Source organism: Carettochelys insculpta, chromosome 3 (genome assembly GCF_033958435.1).
Source record: "Carettochelys insculpta isolate YL-2023 chromosome 3, ASM3395843v1, whole genome shotgun sequence".
NCBI lineage: Eukaryota > Metazoa > Chordata > Testudines > Carettochelyidae > Carettochelys > Carettochelys insculpta.
Window position 1 is genome coordinate 132,938,429 of NC_134139.1, and position 24,336 is coordinate 132,962,764.

General features: G+C 44.1%; 1 protein-coding gene across 1 annotated transcript in view; it reads left to right on the forward strand.

Annotated features, from left to right (window-relative positions):
• MCHR2 (melanin concentrating hormone receptor 2) overlaps nucleotides 1–24,129 on the forward strand; it is a 76,399-nt gene extending 52,270 nt beyond the window's left edge. The window contains exons 5-7 of the mRNA XM_074988839.1: nucleotides 16,343–16,537; nucleotides 17,509–17,628; nucleotides 23,645–24,129. Coding sequence (XP_074844940.1) covers nucleotides 16,343–16,537; nucleotides 17,509–17,628; nucleotides 23,645–23,969 — 640 coding nt within the window. The 3' untranslated portion in view covers nucleotides 23,970–24,129. The remainder of the gene's footprint in view (nucleotides 1–16,342; nucleotides 16,538–17,508; nucleotides 17,629–23,644) is intronic.
• The last annotated feature ends 207 nt before the right edge of the window (nucleotides 24,130–24,336 follow it).

The following is a 24,336-nucleotide window of genomic DNA, read 5'->3' on the forward strand; positions in this document are numbered from 1 at the left end:
GGTGGAGAACATCCACCAGGTTGTGGGTGCCTGCTGTGCCCTCCACAACTTCATTGTGGCACATGAAGGGCCCATCCCCAGGGCTGGATGGCTGAGACTGTCCCCAGATAAGAGCAGCCCACCACAGCCCATGACCAGCAGCTCAGTCACGACAGAGGCAATCAGGGAGGCATTTGCCCACAGGGAGTACTGAGTGTCCCCCAGGCCCTCCCCACAGGCTCCCCCTCCATCCCTCAACCCATGCAACTCCCCCGCTCGATAATCAGGGACACAGGGAGTTGGAAACTGTAAAACTGTATTTAACCAGAACTTGCAAATGATAACCAGCCGTATTTAAAAAATAAGTAGAAACAATAAACATATATGTTCCTACTGAAAACTGTACAGCTATTTACATGGGTGGGTCAGGAAACAGGGGCATACCAACTTGGATGGGGTCAGGGACAGGAATGGAGGGGGTCCTACTCAAGAGATGTGGTGGAGATCTATGAGCCCTGTCACCTGTGGGTGCCTCTTCTGCCCCGGGTGTGCAGTCCCCATCAGGGCATTCATGGGGCTGGGAGCACAGGGAAGTAGTGGCCGTCGGGCGTAGCTCAGCCTCTGTGGTGGCAGGGGAGGATTTGAGGGTAGGGGCCCTCCAGGGGGCCCACCGTGGCCATGAGCCAGGCCATAAGGCTCCTGAGGGCAGACATGGAAAGACCTGGGGGAAGTAGGGTAGCTAAGTCCTCAGGGGCATCAGCTGGAGCAGAAGCAGCAGGGGTGTGGCTGGGGCAGGAGCAGCTGGGAGCAGCTCTGCAAGGGCCTTACGCACTTTGTAGAGGATCCCTGCAATCTCCCCCCCCATGTCCCTCCACCAGTTAAGTTTGGCCTCATCCAGGAGCAGCCGCCTCTCAGCCCATGTATTCTGGTGCTGGAGGACAGCCGTATAGGCTGTGGCCTCCTCACCACAGCTCTGGCATTGGGCCCTTCAGACACATGGCCACCAGGCCACAGATGCTGAGGGTGGTCCAGGACTGTCTGCAAGACTGGCAGGACCTCTGTCCTGGACAGAGCTGGCAGGTCCTAGGCTCCTCATCTGGCTCTCTTGATCCTTGTATGGAGCTGCTGCAAGACAGGGAAGAGGGTGAGGAAGGGGGTTCAGAACCACATCCTGACCCTGGGAACCATGTCCCCAGCCCTCAGGCAGCAACCCCCAACCCAAACCCAAGGGATGGCCATGTCCTGGGGATGCACCAAGAGTGGTGTCCCATGTTCCTGGCATGCTGGTCCATGCAGAATGTTGCCTTGGTGATGGTGCTGCCTGTGGTACCCCTCTCCTGCCCCGGGAACAGGCTAACAGGATGGAGGGGGGCTTCGGACATAGGAGAGTCCCTGCCTGGAGAGCAGGTGGGCTGGGCATAGCTGTGCAGCCTGAGGGTCCCCCAGCACACTCGTGGGGCTCATGGGGTTCTCCACAGTGGAGTGTGCCAGGCGTCACCTGCAGGCATGGCTGCAGTCCTGGGGCCATCTGGGGTTGGGCTGTCACATGGGGGCCTGGGCGTGCCCCTCTCCAGGGAGGCACCGTGGCATGTGCTTACTTGAGGTGGCCTTGAAAAGGTCAGGTGATGCCTGGCTGGAAGTGGCCTGGCTGCTGGAAGTAGAGGGCAGCTCAGTTATGAGTGAGCCCTCCAAGGAGTCATCCCCAGGTGGGACCTCGACGTCGTGGATGCTGGGTGCTCTATCAGGTCTGGGCTGGTCTTCGCCTGGACCTGCCTCCCTCTCTGGTATGGCAGGGGGCTCTGGCGCAGCCATCTCAACCGTGGAGCAGGGTGGGGAGGTGTTATCCTACCCACCCACCCCCTTCCAGTAGGTCCTGCAGCTCCCTGAAATAGGGACAGCTAGCTGGAGCCTGGCTGGACCTGCGGGCGCTGTCCCAGACCCTCATGTAGCCCTGCCTCAGCTCTGTCATCTTGCACCAGGCTGGCTTGGGGGCTGGGAAGGGTGGCCTCGGACAGTCAGGCCATTTTCAAGGCGCACAAAGGTGGGGGTGTTCCTCCGGTGCCCTGTGGTGTCCCGCAGCACTTCTTCATCCCACCAGATCCCCATGAGGTCCTGGAGCTTTGGCTCTGTCCAGGATGGGGCCCTCTATTTGGAGCCCAGTTGGGGTCCTGGGTGCCCTCCCCGGGGCTGCCCTGGGGGGGTTGGGATATCTGTCTGTTGGCCTTCAGTTGGGCTTGTGGCTGAGCAGTCACTGCAGGGTGCCTGGCAACCCAGCACATGCTGCCTGTCTCCACACTCTCAGCTTCCTGCCACAGGGTCTGTGCGCCCCTGCAGCTTTAAAAGCAGCCAGAGCCATAGAGCCCCACTGTGGCTGCCTTGACCGTCTTTGCACTCCAGCTGGCTGTCGCCATGGCAGGCCGCTCTTTTGGAAGAAGGGGTCGGGAAGCATCTACTCGTGCTTTCTTCTGGAAGAGTCTTCCGGAAGAAAGCACTCTTCCTGATTTGGTAGCAGAGTATGGAATGCAGAAAATGCTTTGGCTGTTTCTACACATGTCACTTTTGGAGAATAATAATAAATAATAAACATCCTGAAATATGTTAATGAGGTACATATGTAAATTCCCGGTGCCTCATTAGCATAAGATCACATGATTTGGAGTCTGGAAGATGCTCTTCTGGACTCCAAAATGGTGTGTAGAAGCGCAGCCCCCAGGGCTGTCTTCCAGAAGGAAGTCTTCCTTCCAGAGGCCCCTTCTTCCCAAAAATTTTCGGGAAGTAGGGGCTCCCTCCCGGGGTGGGGCCACACTTCTACATGCCATTTTGGAGTCCAGAAGAGAGTCTTCAGGACTCCAAATCACGTGACCTTATGCTAATGAGGCACTGTGAATTTACATGCATGCCTCATTAGCATATTTAGGGCTGTTTATTAGCATGCCACTTTCACCATGTGTAGAAACAGCCTGTATGTTCTTCCAGACTCCTTCTGGAGGAGTGCCTTTAATGTGTAGACATTCCACGGATCTTCCAGAGGAAGCCGGCACTCTTCCAGAAGATCATGCATGTGTAAACGCGGCCAGAGAGATTGTTTGTCCAAAGGCAAACAGACTCAGGAGCAGAAATGAGATTAGACCCAGGTCTCCTTGATCCCAACCCATTCCTCAGCCAAAATTCTCACTTGCCCTAATGCTGGTCTCTCTGGTCAGGTAAACAGATATTGAAGTGTAAGTACAGCGCCTTTACGCTATCAGAATGGTGTAAAGTGTCCTTTGTGCAGATAAAAATCATCCTCTTTCCCCCCATAGATAACATTGTATTAAAATCTTTAAAGATCAGACATTCACCTTTAAACTACTTCAGAATTCTTCATCTTGGATTGGGGAAAAACTATATGATAAACAACATAAAATATAGTGTAAGCTTTTTTTAAAAAAGCCATGTTAGGGAGATGCTCACTTTTGCAAATACATATTTTTCTCCAATTTTTATTTTTCCTTCACACTTTTAAAATGAAACTCCATTCTCTATTCAAACACACAATGTAGATTCATACCATTCAAAGTCAAAATGAACTATTAGACTATCTAATCTGACCTCCTGTGTATCACAAGCCATTAAATGTCATTCATTTGTCTCATACTGGGCACAGAAACCTGTGTTTGGCTAATGCAAATCTTCCAAACAGGCATCTAGTCTTGATCTGAAGACCACAAGAGACAGAGACTCCACCACGCCTTGGGAATTTGTCCCCATCATGAATTACCCTCACTGCTTTTTCTGCAATTTAAATTTGTGTGGCTTCGCCTGCCACCTATTCATCTTGTTATGCTTTTTCTCCACTAGGTTTAAGAGTCCTTTAGGGCCCACTATTTAATCCCCATGGAAGTACGTATACACTGTAATCAAAACATCTCTCAATCTTTTTGGTAAGCCAAAAAGGTTTCTAAATATGGGATTGCTTCTCTCAAAGGTCTCAAGAATATATTTCTTTCAAAGAATAGCTGCCTTGGTTAAGTAAATTTACAGAATAATGATCTGCAAGCTTACAATAGATGCACCTGCACATTATCATCTCTAATTTTTAGCAACTTTAGAAGTAATAGATTCATTGCCATTTACAAAACAAAAACTTTCATTAGTTCACTCTGTAGAGCAATGATGCTCTACTTCTCAGAACATACTGCAGACATTCCAAAAATTTAGAATATAAGCATGCGTGGTATAAAAAGATAGATGACTGCTAAAAATACAAACATCTCAAAACTCATTTAGTATAATTATGTCATAATTATCTAGCAGTACAAAGGTACATCACACTGGTGAATAAGTAAAATGTGTAATCAAGTAAGAGTCCCTCACCCAAATAATTGAAAAGCTAAAGGTTATCATGGACAGAGCATAGGAAAATACAAAGGAAATAGAATGGAGCGTGAGTTGTGTATCTTGAATGTTTTGAAAGATAGGTGGTGGGTGATAGTCATTTTAGGAATATTAAATAGATTAATACAGTGGTTTTACAATAGTTTGTGAAAAGAGGATTGTATTCAAGTTGGTGAACAATAAATGGGATACTATCCGAAGCATGCCACTAAATGATGCTGGTGAAAGGGCCCAAGAAAACACTAAACTGCTCCTATCTTCAACAAAGCCTGCAAATAAAACAAATCTTCGTTTTAAAACAAAGTTTGTTGGTTAAACCATTTTGAAGAAATGTTGTGCCCTATACAAAGCTGTACAATTACTGTTACACAATTTTGTTAGGCTTTACAATAGCAACACACTTCAGGATTGATTCATTTTGGATACACTGTCAATAAAGTAGTGACACATTTAAAAAAAAAGGACAATTTTTAAAATGCCCATATCTTTAAAACTTCTGATTGGTTTTGTTACAAACTTCTGAGAAAAATTCTACCCTGGGTTTTTAGATGCAGCACATAAAATATCAAGGGGATCTGGATTCTTTGGGGAAAATTTGAGAAATGCAGAAGTTGAAACATCAGACATAACAGGAAATTATTTCCAACCTTGGCTATGAAGTTGGAAGCACCTCTTCAAAATATGACAGGTCTTGAATGTTTCAGCCCTATTAATGACAGTCATGTACTTTACAAACTTAAATATATGATAACAAATACAAATAAATGCAAATATGGACTATGTGATAGCACATCTCTGATCTAGACGCCACTTTGATCCTATGGCTGATGGTGATGTTGGCATATTATGCAGTACTGTACAGCTCTGTGTGAAATACTGTGAAGAGAATATATTATTCATCTTTTTGTGGTCAAACGTTCAGGGCTTGAAGTAGATTGAAACAGTGACAGGAAATTCTCGCCACTCCAGCCAAAGAGCTGCAGACGGCGAGGGAGGGCACTGTGATCTATTAATGAAGCATGCTATATAAGAGAGAGAGATGATTGGTATTACTAGTCCTGTTAGTATTCAAATCAGCAGAAGAGGGAAAGCAGCATTTTGCTCTGCTCCCCATATATTAAACTCCTGGATATATTCTAATTCTACACTTGACTTGCTTTGATTCAAAACCGTTCCAAGATTTTTCACACTGTCAATCATCCTTTTCTATGTCAGATTCTGGAAATGCCTTTGCAGCTTCTGGTGAAAAAGCTTATTACTTTGACTTACTTTTTAAGTGAAAGCAGCTTAGTATTTACACGGCTTGGAATAAAAAAGCAAATTTACATAAAATGAGTAAATCAAATACTGTATTTGCGTACAGGGAATGGATCAAATTTCTATCTGAGCTTCAGTGGTGTAAACCCAGAGTAATTCCAAGGTTATAAGCATCTTATCAATATGTAAGATAGAGTCAGTGCCCATTTGCACTAATGTAACTAATCTCAGTGATATCAGGATCTGACTCTGAGAACCAATAGATTAGTACAGATGGGCAGGTCAGTGTCAGCTGCTTTATAAATGTGAAGCATTTCAAACAGTCCTTGGTGGATAACCCCTATTTTAACATATCCAGATAAGTCATAAGGCCTGTTATTTCTGTTCCCAGTATTGCGATTGGAAGACCACGATTAATATCAATCATGGGGAAAACAACTGCCATAACTTTTTGTTACATGCCACAGTCTGTCAGATCCCAGTGAAAAAGAGCTTGGTTTGTTGCACAACTTGAAAAATGAAAGAACAGGTTTTACAGCCATAGGCAACACTGAAGGGGATATTAGTCTGCTGAAAAATGAATCTTCATTGATCTGAAGTAAAGTAAACAATATGTTATTTATGGGATGGATCGGTACTCTGAGGTGGTACAGAGAATCCATGTTCTAGGTGGCAAGCTGGCATGTTGGGCTCAAATGCTCTGGGTCAAACAGATGTCTAATTTTTCCCCAGCATCAGAGAAGAATGAACACTGAAGCTGCGTCTACACGTGCATGCTACTTCGAAGTAGCGGCACTAACTTCGAAATAGCGCCCGTCACGTCTACACGTGTTGGGTGCTATTTCGAAGTTGAAATCGACGTTAGGCGGCGAGACGTCGAAGTCGCTAACCCCATGAGGGGATGGGAATAGCGCCCTACTTCGACGTTCAACATCGAAGTAGGGACGTGTAGACGATCCGCGTCCCGCAACATCGAAATAGCGGGGTCCTCCATGGCGGCCATCAGCTGGGGGGTTGAGAGATACTCTCTCTCCAGCCCTTGCGGGGCTCTGTGGTCACCGTGGGCAGCAGCCCTTAGCCCAGGGCTTCTGGCTGCTGCTGCTGCAGCTGGGGGTCCGTGCTGCATATACAGGGTCTGCAACTAGTTGTTGGCTCTGTGTATCTTGCACTGTTTAATGAAAGTGTGTCTGGGAGGGGCCCTTTAAGGGAGCGACTTGCTGTTGAGTCCGCCCCGTGACCCTGTCTGCAGCTGTGCCTGGCTCCCTTATTTCGATGTGTGCTACTTTGGCGTGTAGACGTTCCCTCGCTGTGCCTATTTCGATGTTGGGCTGAGCAACGTCGAAGTTGAACATCGACGTTGCCAGCCCTGGAGGACGTGTAGACGTTATTCATCGAAATAGCCTATTTCGATGTCGCAACATCGAAATAAGCTATTTCGAAGTTGGGTGCACGTGTAGACGTAGCCTGAGAGTTCTTCTCCTTTCTCTGCAGCATGGCCCATGAATCTCTTTCTAGGATCATCTCAGCAACCAATTCCCTGCCACTGCAGGTGCCTCTAACACTGGTGGCACCTCAGCCTCATCTGTTATCTCTCCCAGTGGCACACAACGGTTTAAATTCCTGAGGGTTTGAAATGCTGAAGTCTTTGACCTATCTCTATCATATATGAATGTCTAGTATATCGGAAAGTAGTTACTGTGTGGTTAACCCCAGTTTCAAATGATTTATAGTTAAGTTTGGACAGGAGCATTTTAACTCATTTCACCAGCGTTAGTAAGTTTAGGTTTTATAGCATCTGCACTAATAGATTCCATGAACTCACATACTAGATTATTCCATTATCTACTTAACCTCAAGGTTTCAACATGACTGATACTTCATCTGGTAGTTGTTAAACTCAGTTTTTGCTCTCAGTCACACTGGTGAAGATATACAGTAACTCCCCTGGCTTCTGTGCAATTACTTCAGTCGTGCAGCTGACAGCAAAATTTTGTGTTCAGTTTGCAGAGATCACTGTTAAAATCATACATATATATGGCTTGATAGATTTTACAGACAAAATTTTGCCATTATATGTATTCATGTAAATCAGGTCATTATTTGCTGTTTTTGCAAGGCATGCAGAGAGCTCTGAGACTTTCTCATTGCCTTCACCCTCTTCCTTTCAAGCCAGCAGCAGAAAAGGACTACTCTACAGCAACTGGTGGGATATACAGCCTCCTTTGATGCCATCATTAGTTCTTGTAGACAAGTCACTTGGTAAAGGGCAAGGAAACCAGAGGTTCTCTTTTCCTGACCTAGAGCAAAGATGCCACCTCTGTAACATGGCTGATCTCAGCTAGAAATGAGAACTCTAGGGTCCTGTATCAAACCCAGCTCTTTTAATGGACATCATGATGGTCAGGATCCTTAGACCCATAATAGAGGTTTGTTCACCATACCCACTCTCCCACATGCAAAAGAGATAAAAGGAGGGTTGGTTGGGGTGTAATTGTGCCACACTTAGCTATGTTTGTTTGTATCCTCTTGTGTCTCTGATAAGCCAGTTCATATTATAGTACTTCTCAGGCTGCTCTAAAGAAGCACTTTGAGAAAGACGTGCAAAAAGCAGCACCAGATTTCAGGGCAGTGCATGTGGAAGCTTTACACCATGGGTGTCCAACCTTTTGTCTTGCCTGGGCCGCATTGAGTGAAGAGGAATTGTCTTGGGCCGCATATAAAATATATAATATAGTTAATGTATATAAATAACAAACTTCCTTTTTTCTATATTTTTTATTATAACATTAAACCAAAAGAGGGCAATATAAACATAAAACTAGTGGGATATTTGAACTTGTTTTTGTGAAACCAATGCATCAATGTCTGGTTCGATGGAAGTGGTTGCAATTCTTAGTGAGTTCTCAAGGTGCTCATCAGAAAATTTTGATCTAATTTTACTCTTCGTGTGCTTCATACTTGAAAAAAGTTGTTCACAAATGTACGTACTGCCAAAAAGCGATGACGTGAATAAGGCATGATTGTGAAGCAAGGGATATTTTTCTCTGGGAAGATAGGACTTAGAAAAGTCTAGTAAAGAGACATGATCAAATTTTTCTTTGAGTTGAATGTCTGATTGCAACTCTATACATTCCATTTGAAAATTTGCAGGTAATGTATTTATGTCGACTGAAAATGGAGTTGCAAACATACCAAAAAATTGATGATTTTTTCAAAAATCTTGAAACCTATTATCAAATTCCTGTATCAAAATGGAAAGCAAGGCTGCATATTTTTCACTGTTCACAGGACTGTGTTTAGCCAACATATCAAAACGCATAAAATTATTTGCCATAACTTGAGCTACCCATAATTTAAGTTTCATTTTGAACGCTGTTATGGTTTGAAACATAGCACAGATAAGTTGATTTTCACATTGAAGACTCAAGTTTAACTCATTTAAATGAGCGGTCAAATCCACCAAAAATGCTAAATCTGTGAGCCATTTTTCATCTTCAAATTCTGGCACAAATTTTCCTTTTGATTCCATAAATGACTTGATTTCATTTCGCAAATTATAAAATCTTTTCAACATTTTACCCTGACTTAGCCACCTTACTTCAGAAAAGTAAATGATGTCCCCATAATCAGCATCCATACTTTTAAGGAATCCCTGGATCTTATGAAATTCACAGCTTTGATGACAATTTGGATGACATCATCCATTTTTAAAGCTTTTGTGCATAAATTTTCTTGATGTACAATGCAGTGATATTTCATCAAACGTGAGTTGCCGGTGGCAATTGCACCGTCTTCTATTAGTTTTATAAGTCCCTCTTTTTTACCAACCATAGCTGGGGCACCATCAGTAGCTATACCAGATATGTTGGCAAAGGTTAAAGAAAATCTCTTTAATGTAATTTTTACTGCTTCATACAAATCAAGAGATTTAGTTGTGTCTTTTAATGGCACCAAAGAAGCCATTTCTTCAGTGAGATTGTATTCGTTATCAATACCCCTAATAAAAATGGCAGGTTGAGCCATATCTGTAGCATCAGTACTTTCATCTATCGCCAAAGCATAAAATTTGAAATTAGCAGCTTTACTCTCCAAATCTGTTTCGATAGATTTTCCTATTTCTTCAGTTCACCTGGCTATAGTCTGGTGAGACAAACTAATTTTTAGAAAAATCCGTTTTTTTATCAGGACAAATTATATGTGCCACACTTTCCATACATTGCTTAATAAACTCACCATCAGTAAATGGTTTTGATTTTTTTGCAATCAGATTTGCTACCACATAACTAGCTTTCACAATAGAGTCTGTTTGAGTTGTAATTTTTTTAAAAAAATATTGTTGAGATGACAGACTTTGTTTCAGTTCTGCTATTTTGTCTTTATGAAACATTCCTTGATATGCATTGAATTTGGCAGCATGTTTTTGCATATAATGTCTTTTCAAATTGTAATCTTTGAAAACTGACATGATTTCCCTACAAATTAAGCATAGTGCCTTATTATTTGTCTCGACAAAAAAGTATTCATCTGTCCATTTTTCGATGAACACTCTTCCTTCATCCACGATTTTTCTTTTTTTGGGTTCTGTTTTCTTTTGACACGACGTTGAAGCCATGCTCGGATAAAAAATTTAATAAATAAACAACCATTTATTTTTCTGGTATTAGCGACGTTGTATATGTAATTATATCAATATCATGAGCAAAAAACTATTTGATTCATTTTTGTACTTACTCCACCACAGCTGCTAAAAAACTATTTTAACTTATTTTAACTTATTAAATTATTTTACAAAGTAATACAACAAGCCCAAGTGCAATAATTAAATAAGAAAATTTACATGTCTGCTTCCCAGCAAAAAAACTTAGCGTTTGTTTGCTGGGTTAACAACAATAAACGCCTGTCTTCACAGGCACACACACGTCGTATTATCACACTCATATTATCAGTAATCATTGTGTTTTACTCGCCAAGTCACACAAGCGCATATAACGTCTGACACACGCAGGTTTCGATTCGACTGACTGTGTGTGGCGGGTGTGGAGGCGAAGTTAGCACTGCGCTGCGCCCTCCCCTACACAGCATTCCGTTGTCGCCTACGCAGTCCGCGATTGAGTACCGCGCAATCGAGTCATGAAAAATATCCCTAAAAATCACATAATAATGTTAAAAGTTTACGATCTTGTGGTGCCGCATTACTAGCTGTCCAGGGCCGCATGCAGCCTGTGGGCCGCAGGTTGGACACGCCTGCTTTACACCATCATAAGAACATAAGAACATAAGAACATAAGAATGGCCATACTGGGTCAGACCAAAGGTCCATCCAGCCCAGCATCCCATCTGCCGACGGTGGCCAATGCCAGGTGCCCCAGAGAAGGAGAACAGAAGACAATGATCAAGTGATTTATCTCCCGCCATCCATCTCCTGCCCTTGTTCTGAAGGCTAGGGCACCATACTTTATCCCTGGCTAATAGCCATTTATGGACCTAACCTACAAAAATTTATCGAGCTCTTTTTTAAACCCTAATAAAGTCCTGGCCTTCACAGCCTCCTCGGGCAAGGAGTTCCACAGGTTGACTGTGCGCTGTGTGAAGAAAAATTTCCTTTTATTAGTTTTGAACCTACTACCCATCAATTTCATTTGGTGTCCCCTAGTTCTTGTATTATGGGAAAAGGTAAATAATTTTTCTATATTCACTTTCTCCACACCATTCATGATTTTATATACCTCTATCATATCGCCCCTCAATCGCCTCTTTTCCAAACTGAAAAGTCCCAGTCTCTCTAGCCTCTCCCCATATGGGACCCGTTCCAAGCCCCTAATCATCTTAGTCGCCCTTTTCTGAACCTTTTCTAATGCCAATATATCTTTTTTGAGGTGAGGAGACCACATCTGCACGCAGTACTCAAGATGTGGGCGTACCATAGTTTTATATAGGGGAAGTATGATATCTTTTGTCTTATTATCGATCCCTTTTTTAATAATTCCTAACATCCTATTTGCTTTACTAACTGCCGCTGCACACTGCGTGGATGTCTTCAGAGAACTATCCACTATAACTCCAAGATCCCTTTCCTGATCTGTCGTAGCTAAATTTGACCACATCATGTAGTACGTGTAATTTGGGTTATTTTTTCCAATATGCATTACCTTACACTTACCCACATTAAATTTCATTTGCCATTTTGCTGCCCAATCACTCAGTTTGCTGAGATCTTTTTGTAGTTCTTCACAATCTGTTTTGGTTTTGACTGTCCTGAACAACTTGGTGTCATCTGCAAACTTTGCCACCTCACTGCTTACCTCATTTTCTAGATCATTGATGAACAAGTTGAACAGGATCGGTCCCAGGACTGACCCCTGGGGAACACCACTAGTTACCCTCCTCCATTGTGAAAATTTACCATTTATTCCCACCCTTTGTTTTCTGTCTTTTAACCAATTCCCGATCCATGAAAGGATCTTTCCTCCTATCCCATGACCACCTAATTTACATAAAAGCCTTTGGTGTGGGACCGTGTCAAAGGCTTTCTGGAAATCTAGGTATATTATGTCCACTGGGTGCCCCTTGTCCACATGTTTATTAACCCCTTCAAAGAATTCTAATAGATTAGTTAGACACGACTTCCCTCTGCAGAAACCATGCTGACTTTTGCCCAACAATTCGTGCTCTTCTACGTGCCTTGCAATTTTATTCTTTACTAGTGTTTCTACTAATTTGCCTGGTACTGATGTTAAACTTATCGGTTTATAATTGCCAGGGTCTCCTCTAGAGCCTTTTTTAAATATTGGCGTTATATTGGCCGTCTTCCAGTCATTTGGTACCAAAGTGGATTTAAAGGATAGGTTACAAACCACTGTTAATAACTCCGCAATTTCACATTTGAGTTCTTTCAGAACCCTTGGGTGAATACCGTCTGGTCCTGGAGACTTGTTACTATTCAGCTTATCAATTAACTCCAAAACCTCCTCTAATGTCACTTCAATCTGAGTGAGTTCCTCAGATTTGTCACCTAAAAAGGCTGGCTCAGATTTAGGAACCTCTGTAACATCCTCAGCCGTGAAGACTGAAGCAAAGAAATCATTTAGTCGCTCCGCAATGGCACTGTCTTCCTTGATCGCTCCTTTTATATCTTTATCGTCCAAGGGCCCCACTGCTTTTTTAGCGGGCTTCCTGCTTCTAATGTATTTAAAAAACATTTCACTATCGTTTTTTGAATTTTTGGCTAGCTGTTCCTCAAAATCTTTTTTGGCTTTTCTTACTACATTATGACACTTAATTTGGGAGTGTTTATGTTCCTTTCTATTTTCCTCACTAGGATTTGACTTCCACTTTTTAAAAGCTGCCCTTTTCTCTCTCACTGCCTTTTTAACATGGCTGTTTAGCCATGGTGGTTCTTTGTTAGGTCTCTTACTGTGTTTTTTTATTTGGGGTATACATTTAAGTTGGGCCTCTAGTATGGTGTCTTTAAACAGTTTCCATGCAGCTTCCAGGGATTTTAGTTTAATTACTCTACCTTTTAGTTTCTGTTTAACTAGCTTCCCCATTTTAGTGTAATTCCCCTTTTTGAAATTAAATGCCAGAGTGTTTGACTGCTGTGGTATTCTTCCCAACACAGGAATATTAAAAGTTATTATATTGTGGTCACTATTTCCAAGCGGTCCAGTAACAGTTACCTCTTGGACCAGATCCTGCGTTCCAGTCAAGACTAGATCAAGAATTGACTCTTCCCTTGTGGGTTCCTGTACTAGCTGCTCCAAGAAGCAGTCATTTAAGGCATCAAGAAATTTAATCTCTGAATCCCATCCTGAGGTGACATGCACCCAATCAATATGGGGATAATTGAAATCTCCTATTATTACTGTGTTTTTTATTTTGATAGCCTCTCTAATCTCCCTTAACATTTCAGCATCACTATCACTGTCCTGGTTAGGTGGTCGGTAATATATTCCTAATGCCATATTCATATTAGAGGAATGAATTGTTATCCATAATGATTCTATGGAACATTTTGATTCCTTTAGGATTTTTGCTTCATTTGATTCTATATTATCCTTCACATATAGTACCACTCCGCCACCCGCACGACCTGTTCTGTCTTTCCGATATAATTTATATCCCGGTATGATAGTGTCCCACTGATTGTCCTCATTCCACCATGTTTCTGAGATGCCTATTATGTCAACTTCCTTCTTTGATATGAGGTACTCCAGTTCACCCATCTTATTAGACAGACTCCTAGCATTTGTGTAAAAGCACGTTAAAAAACTACCACTATTTATATGTCCGCCTTTCACAGACGCGTTGGATTTTTTTATATGCGATTGTTTCACATCTGATCTTGCCCATATATTATTTTCCACGTTCCCTATCTGACTAACTTCTAGGGAATCCCTATCTATGGAGCCTCATGTAAGAGAAGTCTCCGTCCGATCCAGGTGCTCCCCCGCACCAATCGGCTTTCCCCCACCTCTTAGTTTAAAAACTGCTCTACGACCTTTTTAATATTTAATGCCAGCAGTCTGGATCCACCTTGATTTAGGTGGAGCCCATCATTCCTGTATAGGCTCCCCCTACCCCAAAAGTGTCCCCAGTTCCTAATAAATCTAAACCCCTCTTCCCTACACCATCGTCTCATCCACGCATTGAGACTCTGAAGTTCTGCCTGTCTATCTGGCCCTGCGCGTGGAACTGGAAGCATTTCAGAGAATGCCACCATAGGTGTTCTGGATTTCAGTCTCTTTCCTAGTAACCTAAATTTGGCCTCCAGAACATCTCTTCTACCCTTCCCTATGTCATTGGTACCAACATGTACCACGACGACCGGCTCCTCCCCAGCACTGCCCATAAGTCTGTCTAGATGCCTCGAGAGATCCGCAACCTTCGCACCAGGCAGGCAAGTCACCATACGGTTCTCCCGGTCATCACAAATCCAACTATCTATATTTCTAATGATCGAATCCCCCACTACTAAAACCTGCTTCTTCCTAACAGCTGGTGCTCCCTCCCCCGGAGAAGTATCCTCAGCACGAGAGGATACAATAGCACCCTCTGGAACCATCTTTGGACACCATACTCTGATTTGTGCTGTGTGCATTTTGGCCCTATCCGTGGTCTGCCCCACATCTTTTGGACTCTGCCACAGCAGCATGGAAATAGTCAGACAGAAAAGTAGAACTTAACCTTAATTGTTTTCACCAACAAAATGAAATTTCCCTGCATAGACTCTAAAATACCTGGGACCAGCCTACCAAAAGAAACTATTTACCAGACTATCCAGCTGCAATGCTAGTAATAGGGTATCACTCTCAAGATCTGACCTTAACTGGAATAGAAAAGGATGTCAGATGCAATGTACTTAAATGTCTATCTTATACTTTCCTGAGTAAACTTTTAAATGTTACATCTCTGCCATAAAATTGTTTCATTTAATCTTCTGCTTTTCAGCTCAAAGAAAGACAGCTTTAATCCATTTTGAGCTGACAGAAGAAAGTTCCCTTTACAAAATATGCAGGTCATGAAATTTCAATTGAATTTGTATTGTAGCATTTGTAAACTGTGGTCAGCTGGAGGTCTACTTGTGAGTCAGTGAACTCTTTGAACAGCTCAGAATCTATTTCTTGGGTAGTAGCGACAGTAAATCTTTTAAATTCTACGGACACAACAACAGAAGGTTTGAGGGATCCTATTACTTAAATATGCACAGTTAGCCTTTGATTATACTGAAAAATGCAAGTCTTAGGTATACTGTTATATCCCCATCCCCTTCAAGTCTTCTTTTTGTGCATGAATCCTGAAATTCACTTCTTACATAATCATCATTTATTAAAAACCAAAACAAAACAAAACAAAACAAACAAAAAATTATCACAGCAGTTAAAGGATGTGGTAACCAAAGCTTAATAATATATAACTGCAGTTATGGACTGTTTAGAGCACTGCTTGAATAAATTGTAGATTCAATGTGATTTTTCCTCCTGCTTGTAGCAAGGGGAGTCATAGCTCAGTGATTTGAGTATTAGCCTGCTAAACCCATAGTTATGAGCTCAATTCTTGAGAGGGCCATTTGGGGCAAATACTGTGCTGGTTAGGCCTCAGCTGGAGTATTGTGCCTAGTTCTGGACACTGCAGTTCAAGAAAGATGTGGAGAAATTAGAGATGGTCCAGATAAGAATGATTAAAGGTCTGGAGAATGTGACCTATGAAGAAAGGCTGAAATAATTGGGCTTGCTCAATTTGGAAAAGAGAGGGGGGGAATATGAAAGCAGTTTTCAGGTATCTAAAAAGGTGTCATAAGGAGGAGAAAACTTGCTATTTTTGGCCTCTGAGGATAGAACAAGAGGCAATGGACTTAAACTGCAGCAAGGGAGGTTTAGGTTGGACTTTAGGAAAAAGTTCACAACTGTTAGGGTGGTCAGACAGTGGAATAAATTGTGAAGGGAGGTTGTGGAATCTCCATTGCTGGAGATATTTAAGAACAAGTTATATAGATGTCTGTCAGAGATGGTTTAGACAATACTTGGCCCTGCCATTAGGGCAGGGGGCTGGACTCGATGGCCTCTCGAGGTCCCTTCCAGTCCTAGTATTTTATGATTCTATGATATGTTTTTATTTTAAAAAAATGCAGTTTTCACTCCTGGCAATGGATTTTTTATATATTACTTTAGGGACAACTATATAAACTTCTTAATGATTTTCTGTAACATTGTTCTGTTACCTGTTTTTGCAGGTACTTGGCTCTTGTTCAACCATTTCGCCTCACCAGCCTGAGAACAAGATCAAAGACTATTCGAGTTAATTTATGCCTCTGGGCAGCTTCACTTATCCTGATGTTTCCTGTGTGGGTTTATTCAAAAGTAATCAAATTCGAAGATGGCTTGGAGAGCTGTGCTTTTGATCTAACATCTCCTGATGATGTACTTTGGTAAGGTTTTAAAACTACGTAGTCCAGGCCCACAGTTGGTGGAAGTCAGAGTAGCTCCACTGTCCTCAGTTCTGATTCATATTAGCTGAAGTCTGGGACCATTTGGTTTGCAGCAATCCTGTCCCCTGACAGGAGGGAGCAGAAGAACAAACTTTGCTCTCTTTCTTGGCAGCTCAGAGTGCTATGTCTGCTCCTGTCCTAGACATTACTATTAATATTAAGGGCCTTAACACAGCTGAATTCATTGGGGGTACGCTGATGAACAGAGGCTGAAGAAACGGCATGCAATGCTTATTCTGTGGCTAGAATTAGGTACCTTCTTTTCCACTTCGATCTCCCTCAGTGCAAGAAAGCGCTGATCATTTGAGGCTATGGCCCATGGAACCATTAACCTACATGACCCAAAGTACACATATGGCCCTCATGTGTCTAGCTGGGCCCAGATTTCCATGTTATTTATAGAATTATTATTTGAGGCGGTGGGTAGAAACTTGGGATTTTCAGTTGTGCTCAGATAATAGTGCTAGGAACTAATGATATTACAATTCAATGGAAGTTTAACTTTGACTTCAATGAGAGCAGAGTTAGGTCAGCCCTGAGCACTTTTGAAAATGTTGATACTCTACAGAGTTCTTATTTGTATGTTTCACATTCTTTCAGAACAATGCCCCAGGTACATGATGTTTCCTGTCCCATAAGTAAATCATGGCCAAAATGTTCAAAAGAGTCCTCTGATCTTGTGTGCCTCAGGTGCTGCAGGCCTAGCTTAGCATTTGGGGGTTTAATCTCAGATGTGCTGAACCCTCACAGTTCCCCTTGACTTCAATTACGGTACCAAAAGTGAGGTCCCAGGACACCCAAAATCAGAGGCCACTTTCTGAAAAATGTGGTCTATACTTTTTCCATTTTTCATGTTATTTATATGCATTATGTAAACATATTGCCTGTTCTCTCTGTATTTTGTTTTCCAGGTACACGCTATATCTGACTATAACAACTTTCTTTTTTCCATTACCGCTGATATTCATTTGCTATATATTGATTTTATGTTACACATGGGAGATGTATCAGCAAAACAAGAAAGCAGGATGGTAAAGTATTAATCCCAGTATTTTTTAATTTAGATATGCTACTGGGGTGGGAAGAACTTGTTTCCAATGAGACAAGTCCTGAAACGCACTGCATACCCTGCACTGTCAGGACGTCCATGGGAACCAAGGTATTCGGCACCTCAGAACAGACACACAGCATCTTGTTGTCTCAGGTCCATACTTAGATTTAGTTTGGTGGACAAAAGCCTTCTCAGATATGAACACTGTTTCACTAAGCAATGTGATAGAATTGTTAATAGAAAAGGTCTTGGAAATATAATGAGTTAAAGATCGCACAGTGAAAGAGTTTATTCATAAAAGCAGTAGGTCATTTTGTCTAATCTCCTTTATGTCAGGCACCATTATATTTCACCCAGTTATAGCTATATTGAGTTTTGTCATGAGCAGCGAACAGGGGGCAGCAGCTAACAGGGAAGTGAGTTTACCTCTGGGAGTTCGCCGAGGGAGGAGCCCCGTGTTTGTTGTCGTTTTCAGGTATGGTGTTCCACCTGTGCCCTGCAAGGCAGCTCTACCAGGAAAAGGAGTCTCTGAAGAGAAGAGCCTGAAGAGCGATGGGGGAAGGTGGACCTGGGGGCGCTGAGAGCAGCTGAGGGGAGAGGGGCCAGTGCAGTGAAGAGGGCGGACATGGGAGCAGATGGGGGTAGTGGGTTGGGGAGGGTCCTATGGTGATGGTAGCTGGGGGGAGGGGCGGTGAAAGGTGGGGAGGAGGGTCCTGGGGATATGAGGTCATTGCTCTGCAGGGAGCTATGGTGACTCATGGTGACAGAAAGGTATGAAGTAGTGGGATCCTTAACCACATTCTCCACACCCCACTGCCTTGTGGGTTATCCTGGGAAGGAGAAAGGCTAAGGGAGTAAACCCTGACAGAAAATCCGGAGTGGAGTCTGAAGGCGGTTCGGTGTCAACTTCTGGCACTGTCCCGGCAACTCCTGCAACTGAGCTGGTACCAGACGTGGAGGTTATCCTCTCCTTTGGACTATATCAGTAAAGCCGAGAGGGGGACACTGGTGTCTGGGCAGCCCAGAGTCTCCATAATAAGTGCCCAGGCTCATGCCCGGAGAGGTACTTCAGCATCGCTGAACAGCGTTGCATCAACATGGGAGGCAACAGATACCGGTTATAAGCTCTTGCTCGATTGGCGTAGAGAACGAGCGCCAGGGGTTGCCTTCAACGGTGGGAGAGATCCTTGCATCTCACTGGACAGTCACCGCCCGCCTCAAGCTGGGCAGCCCCCAGCCAATAGGGTACTCTCCTGCCACAGTTCACCTGCCTCGCTGGGTGCATGAGGCTTAAGGTTCCTGAACCTGACAAGTGACTGAAATTTGGGCACCAGGCAAACCAATAAGAAAATCAACAAGAAATGAGAAACATCAACAATTTAAGCTTGCTTGCTGGAATGTGCGGACCATGCTGACTGGCTTGACTGAAGATCTTCAGGCCATCAGTGACACCTGCAAGACCGCTGTCATCAACGAGGAACTGAAGAGGCTCCGAGTTGATATCGCTGCACTGCAAGAGACACGACTCACAGATTCAGGATCTCTAAAGGAAAAGAACTGTACCTTTTTCTGGCAGGGTAAAGCCCAAGAAGAACCCAGAGAGCATGGTGTTGGCTTTGCTGTCAGAAACACCCTTCTACAAATGGTTGATTTAGTCATGGGTGGATCAGAAAGACTTCTTTGGATCACACTTCAAACTTACACCGGTCCTGTCCACCTGATCAGCGCTTATGCTCCAATCCTGTACGCCACTCCAGAAGTAAAAGACAAGTTCTATGACATGCTTAGTGCTGCTGTAGCGCAAATACCTGCTCGTGAGCAACTGTACATCTTGGCCGCGTCTACACGTGCACACTACTTCAAAGTAGCGGCGCCAACTTCGAAATAGCGCCCATCACGGCTACACGTGTTGGGTGCTATTTTGAAGTTGAAATCGACGTTAGGCGGCGAGACGTCGAAGTCGCTAACCCCATGAGGGGATGGGAATAGCGCCCTACTTCGAAGTTGAACGTCGAAGTAGGGCACGTGTAGACAATCCGCGTCCCGCAACATCGAAATAGCAGGGTCCACCATGACAGCCATCAGCTGAGGGGTTGAGAGACGCTCTCTCTCCAGCCCCTGCGGGGCTCTATGGTCACCGTGTGCAGCAGCCCTTAGCCCAGGGCTTCTGGCTGCTGCTGCGGCAGCTGGGTATCCATGCTGCATGCACAGCTTCTGCAACCAGTTGTCGGCTCTGTGGATCTTGTGTTGTTTAGTGTAACTGTGTCTGGGAAGGGCCCTTTAAGGGAGCGGCTTGCTGTTGAGTCCGCCCTGTGACCCTGTCTGCAGCTGTTCCTGGCACCCTTATTTCGATGTGTGCTACTTTGGCGTGTAGACGTTCCCTCGCAGCGCAGAGCCTATTTTGATGTGGTGCTGCCCAACGTCGAAGTTGAACGTCGATGTTGCCAGCCCTGGAGGACGTGTAGACGTTATTCATCGAAATAGACTATTTCGATGTAGTGTGCACGTGTAGACGTAGCCATAGGGTGACTTCAATGCAAGAGTTGGAGCTGATTGGGCCTCATGGCCTTCCTGCTTAGGACACTTCGGTGTGGGAAAAATGAATGACAATGGACAGCGTCTCCTTGAACTGTGCACGTACCACAATCTGTGCATCACAAACACATTCTTCCGAACGAAGCCACAGCACAGAGTGTTGTGGAGACACCCACGCTCGAAGCACTGGCATCAACTAGATGTGGTCATCACTAGGCGTAATAACCTCAAAAACGTCCTTCTGACACGCAGCTATCATAGTGCTGACTGTGATACAGATCACTCGCTAGTTTGCTCCAAACTCAAGCTGAGACCCAAGAAGCTGTACCGCTCTAAACCTGCTGGAAGGCCCCGCATTGACGCCAGAAAGATGGCAAACTCGGAGAAAGCTGAAAAGTTCAGAGAGACACTCCAGGAAAATCTGCGCAGCGGCCCTGGGGGCGCCGATGCGACATCCAAATGGCAACATCTGAGGGATACAGTTTACAACACGGCCTTGTCAGTGTTTGGAAGAAGAGCTAGAAACACGAATGACTGGTTCGAAGCTAACTCCGATGAGATGATTCCAGTCATTGAAAAGAAGCGCGCTGCACTCCTGGAGTACAAACGCTCACCGAGCCGGAGTACCCAGCAAGCGCTTAGAGAGGCCAGAAGAACAGTACAGCAGACAGCCAGGTGCTGTGCCAACAACCACTGGCTCCAGCTATGCAGCAGCATCCAGACATGTGCTGACTTTGGTAATCTCAGAGGAATGTACGAGGGTATAAGGAAGGCATTAGGACCCACCCAGAACATGATGGCACCTCTGAAATCCAAATCTGGTGAAGTCATTGCTGACAAAGCCAAACAGATGGAGCGCTGGGTTGAGCACTATTCCGAGCTGTACTCACGCGAGAACGTTGTGGTTGATACAGCCCTTGATGCCGTCGAGCTCCTACCAGTAATGGACAAACTGGATCAAGAACCGACTGTGGATGAACTGAAGAGAGCCATCAACAGCATTGCAGCAGGAAAGGCCCCTGGTCAGGATGGTATACCACCAGAGGTAATCAAATGTGCCGTGGACACACTCCTAGAACCCCTGCACGAGCTACTGTGCCTGTGCTGGAAAGAGGGTGAGGTTCCACAGGATATGCGTGATACTAACATTGTAACGTTGTATAAGAACAAAGGAGACAGAAGCGACTGCAACAACTACCGTGGAATCTCCCTCCTAAGCATCACTGGTAAACTGTTTGCTCGTGTCATCCTTGGCAGACGCCAGAAGATTGCTGAGAGGGTGTACCCCGAATCGCAGTGCGGATTCCGCGCAGAGAGGTCTACCGTTGACGTGGTCTTTTCTCTAAAGCAGCTGCAGGAGAAGTTCAGGGAGCAGAGAAAGCCACTCTACATAGCCTTCATCGACCTGACCAAGGCCTTTGACTTGGTCAGCAGGGATGGTCTGTTCAAACTGCTCCAAAAGATAGGCTGTCCTCCACGGTTACTCAAAATGATCCAGTCATTCCACGAAGACATGAGAGGAACCATCCAATATGACGGCACTTTATCGGATGCTTTCAGAATCAGGAGTGGCGTCAAACAAGGATGCGTGCTTGCTCCGACATTGTTCAGGATCTTCTTCGCACTCCTCCTGAAGCATGCCTTTGGATCTTCAACAGGGTGTATCTTGCTGCACACAAGATCTGATGGGAAACTGTTTAACCTTGCAAGGCTGAAAGCTAAGTCTAAGGTGCGAGAAGTCCTCATCAGAGACATGCTGTTCGCAGGCGATGCTGCTGTAGTGTCTCACACAGAAGACCAGCTTCAAAAACTGCTGGATCAGTTCTCCAAAGCGTGCAAGGACTTTGGGCTTACCATCAACCTAAAGAAGACAAACGTACTCGGTCAGGATGTTGCTGAATCCCCATCAATCATCATTGACAACTATACGTTAGAGGTCATCCACGAGTTCGTTTATCTCGGGTCCACCATCACTGACACCCTGTCATTGGACACTGAGCTAAATAGGAGAATCGGAAAAGCAGCCACAAATCTGTCCAGACTCAGCAAGAGAGTGAATAACAACAAGCTGTACACTCACACCAAAATGCAAGTCTACAGAGCCTGCATCCTCAGCACCCTCCTTTATGGCAGCGAGACTTGGACCCTGTATGCCCGCCAGGAAAAGAGGCTGAACGTCTTCCACTTACGCTGCCTCAGGAGCATCCTTGGAATATCATGGAAGGACAGAGTGACCAACACCGCTGTCCTCGAGCAAGCTGGAATCCCAACCATGCACACCCTCTTCAGGCAGCGTCAACTCCGCTGGCTTGGCCACGTCCACAGGATGAATGATGGAAGGATTCCAAAAGACATCCTGTATGGTGAGCTAGCCTCTGGCAAAAGACCTCCCAGATGCCCCCAGTTGCGCTACAAAGATGTCTGCAAGAGGGACCTCAGAGAGGTAGACATCAAGCTGGACAACTGGGAAGAACTAGCAGACGACCGCAGCAGATGGAGGCAGGGGTTACACAAGGGCCTTCAGAAGGGCGAGATGAAGATCAGACAGCTAGCAGAGGAGAAGCGAGTGCACAGAAAGCACAATAAGGACTTGCCAGACACCTACTACATCTGCAAGAGATGCAGCAAGGACTGTCACTCTTGTGTGGGTCTTCATAGTCACAATAGATGCTGTAAATGAAGTCCTCAATTGAAACTTTAAAGGGCGCGATCCATAGTCTATGCAGACTGAAGGATGCCTACTACCTGAGTTTTGTCACCCTGCTACTCCTGTACTGAGCTGTGTCAATCTTTCCATTGCAAACCTCTATTTCAAGGGCCTATAACAACCCAAAAGCAATATGTTCCCAGCTGCAATTTTGCGTGCAGATTTTGTATAAAGAAATAATTATTTCTCCAAAATGTGATGGGAAATGTCTGTGGTTTTGTTTTTTGCTTGAAGCATTTTTTTTAATTGTCATACTTTCAGGTGCTGACTGAATTAGAACTCCAGATACAGAGGACCCAATTCTTGATTAGAAATGGTTGAAAATTTGACGGTGGGGAATAGGTTTAGAAAATTTCAGTAAAAATGAGCAAATCTAAAACTTTCCATGGAAATTTTCAATTTTTGGCAGAAATTCAAATATCAAAAAAGTTGGCCAAAAACTGAAATATTTTGGCCAAAACATTGGCAAATATCAAAGGCAAGGAAATTGCCCTTGTAAAGTGTTAACATTATGCCTAAATTAATGGTGTTTATTTTGTAAATGAATTCCGGTTTAGATGTCTCCCTCTGTAATGAAAATGCTTTTGGAGAAGAATGGCTGCTTGTAAAGTCATTATTGAATGTCCAGCTCCCCAGGAGTTGCGTCAGCTTCTGTCAAGACTCAATTTCATCCAAAATACATTCTTCACTGATTTGCATTTTCCTTTACATTTTCTTAATCTTACAGTTTCCAATCTTCACATTTGTGTTTCAGTTACAAAACCAGTATTCCAAGACGAAGGGTCATGAGACTGACTAAGATGGTGCTGGTGCTGGTCGGTGTGTTTGTTGTAAGTGCTGCCCCCTACCATGTGATACAGCTCATAAATCTTCAGGTTTCGCAGCCATCACTGACCTTCTACGTGAGCTATTACTTCTCCATCTGCCTCAGTTATGCCAGCAGCGGCATTAACCCTTTCCTTTACATACTACTTAGTGGGAACTTTCGGAAACGTCTGACTCAGTGCACCAAGGTCAAGCTCAAGATGACGGAACGTGAAGTGAACAACATTGAAAACACATTGAGATCAAGCTTTTAAAAGGAAAGCTTATTTACTGAGAGAGAGAGAGAGAGAGAGAGAGATTATATATATGTCTATTTTTATGGTTAAACCTACTAGGCCTCATTCCCTTCTCACTTGTACTACTAAAACTCAGGAGTGACTGCTTCAAGGTCAATGAATTTACAACAGTGTAAAGTCAGTGGGTGAGAAGAATAGGACCCAGTATTTGCATATTAGCATATGTGGTGGAAGGATGTTGTGCAAAAAGTATTCTCTGTTGTTGTGCAATTGCCTTCTGATGATGAATTCTATAAGCATAAAGACCAATGTGAGCTTATAAAATGTGCAGTTCACCCACAGATAAAGGCTAGGAGTGCCTAAGGCTGGTATGCTCAGCCATGGT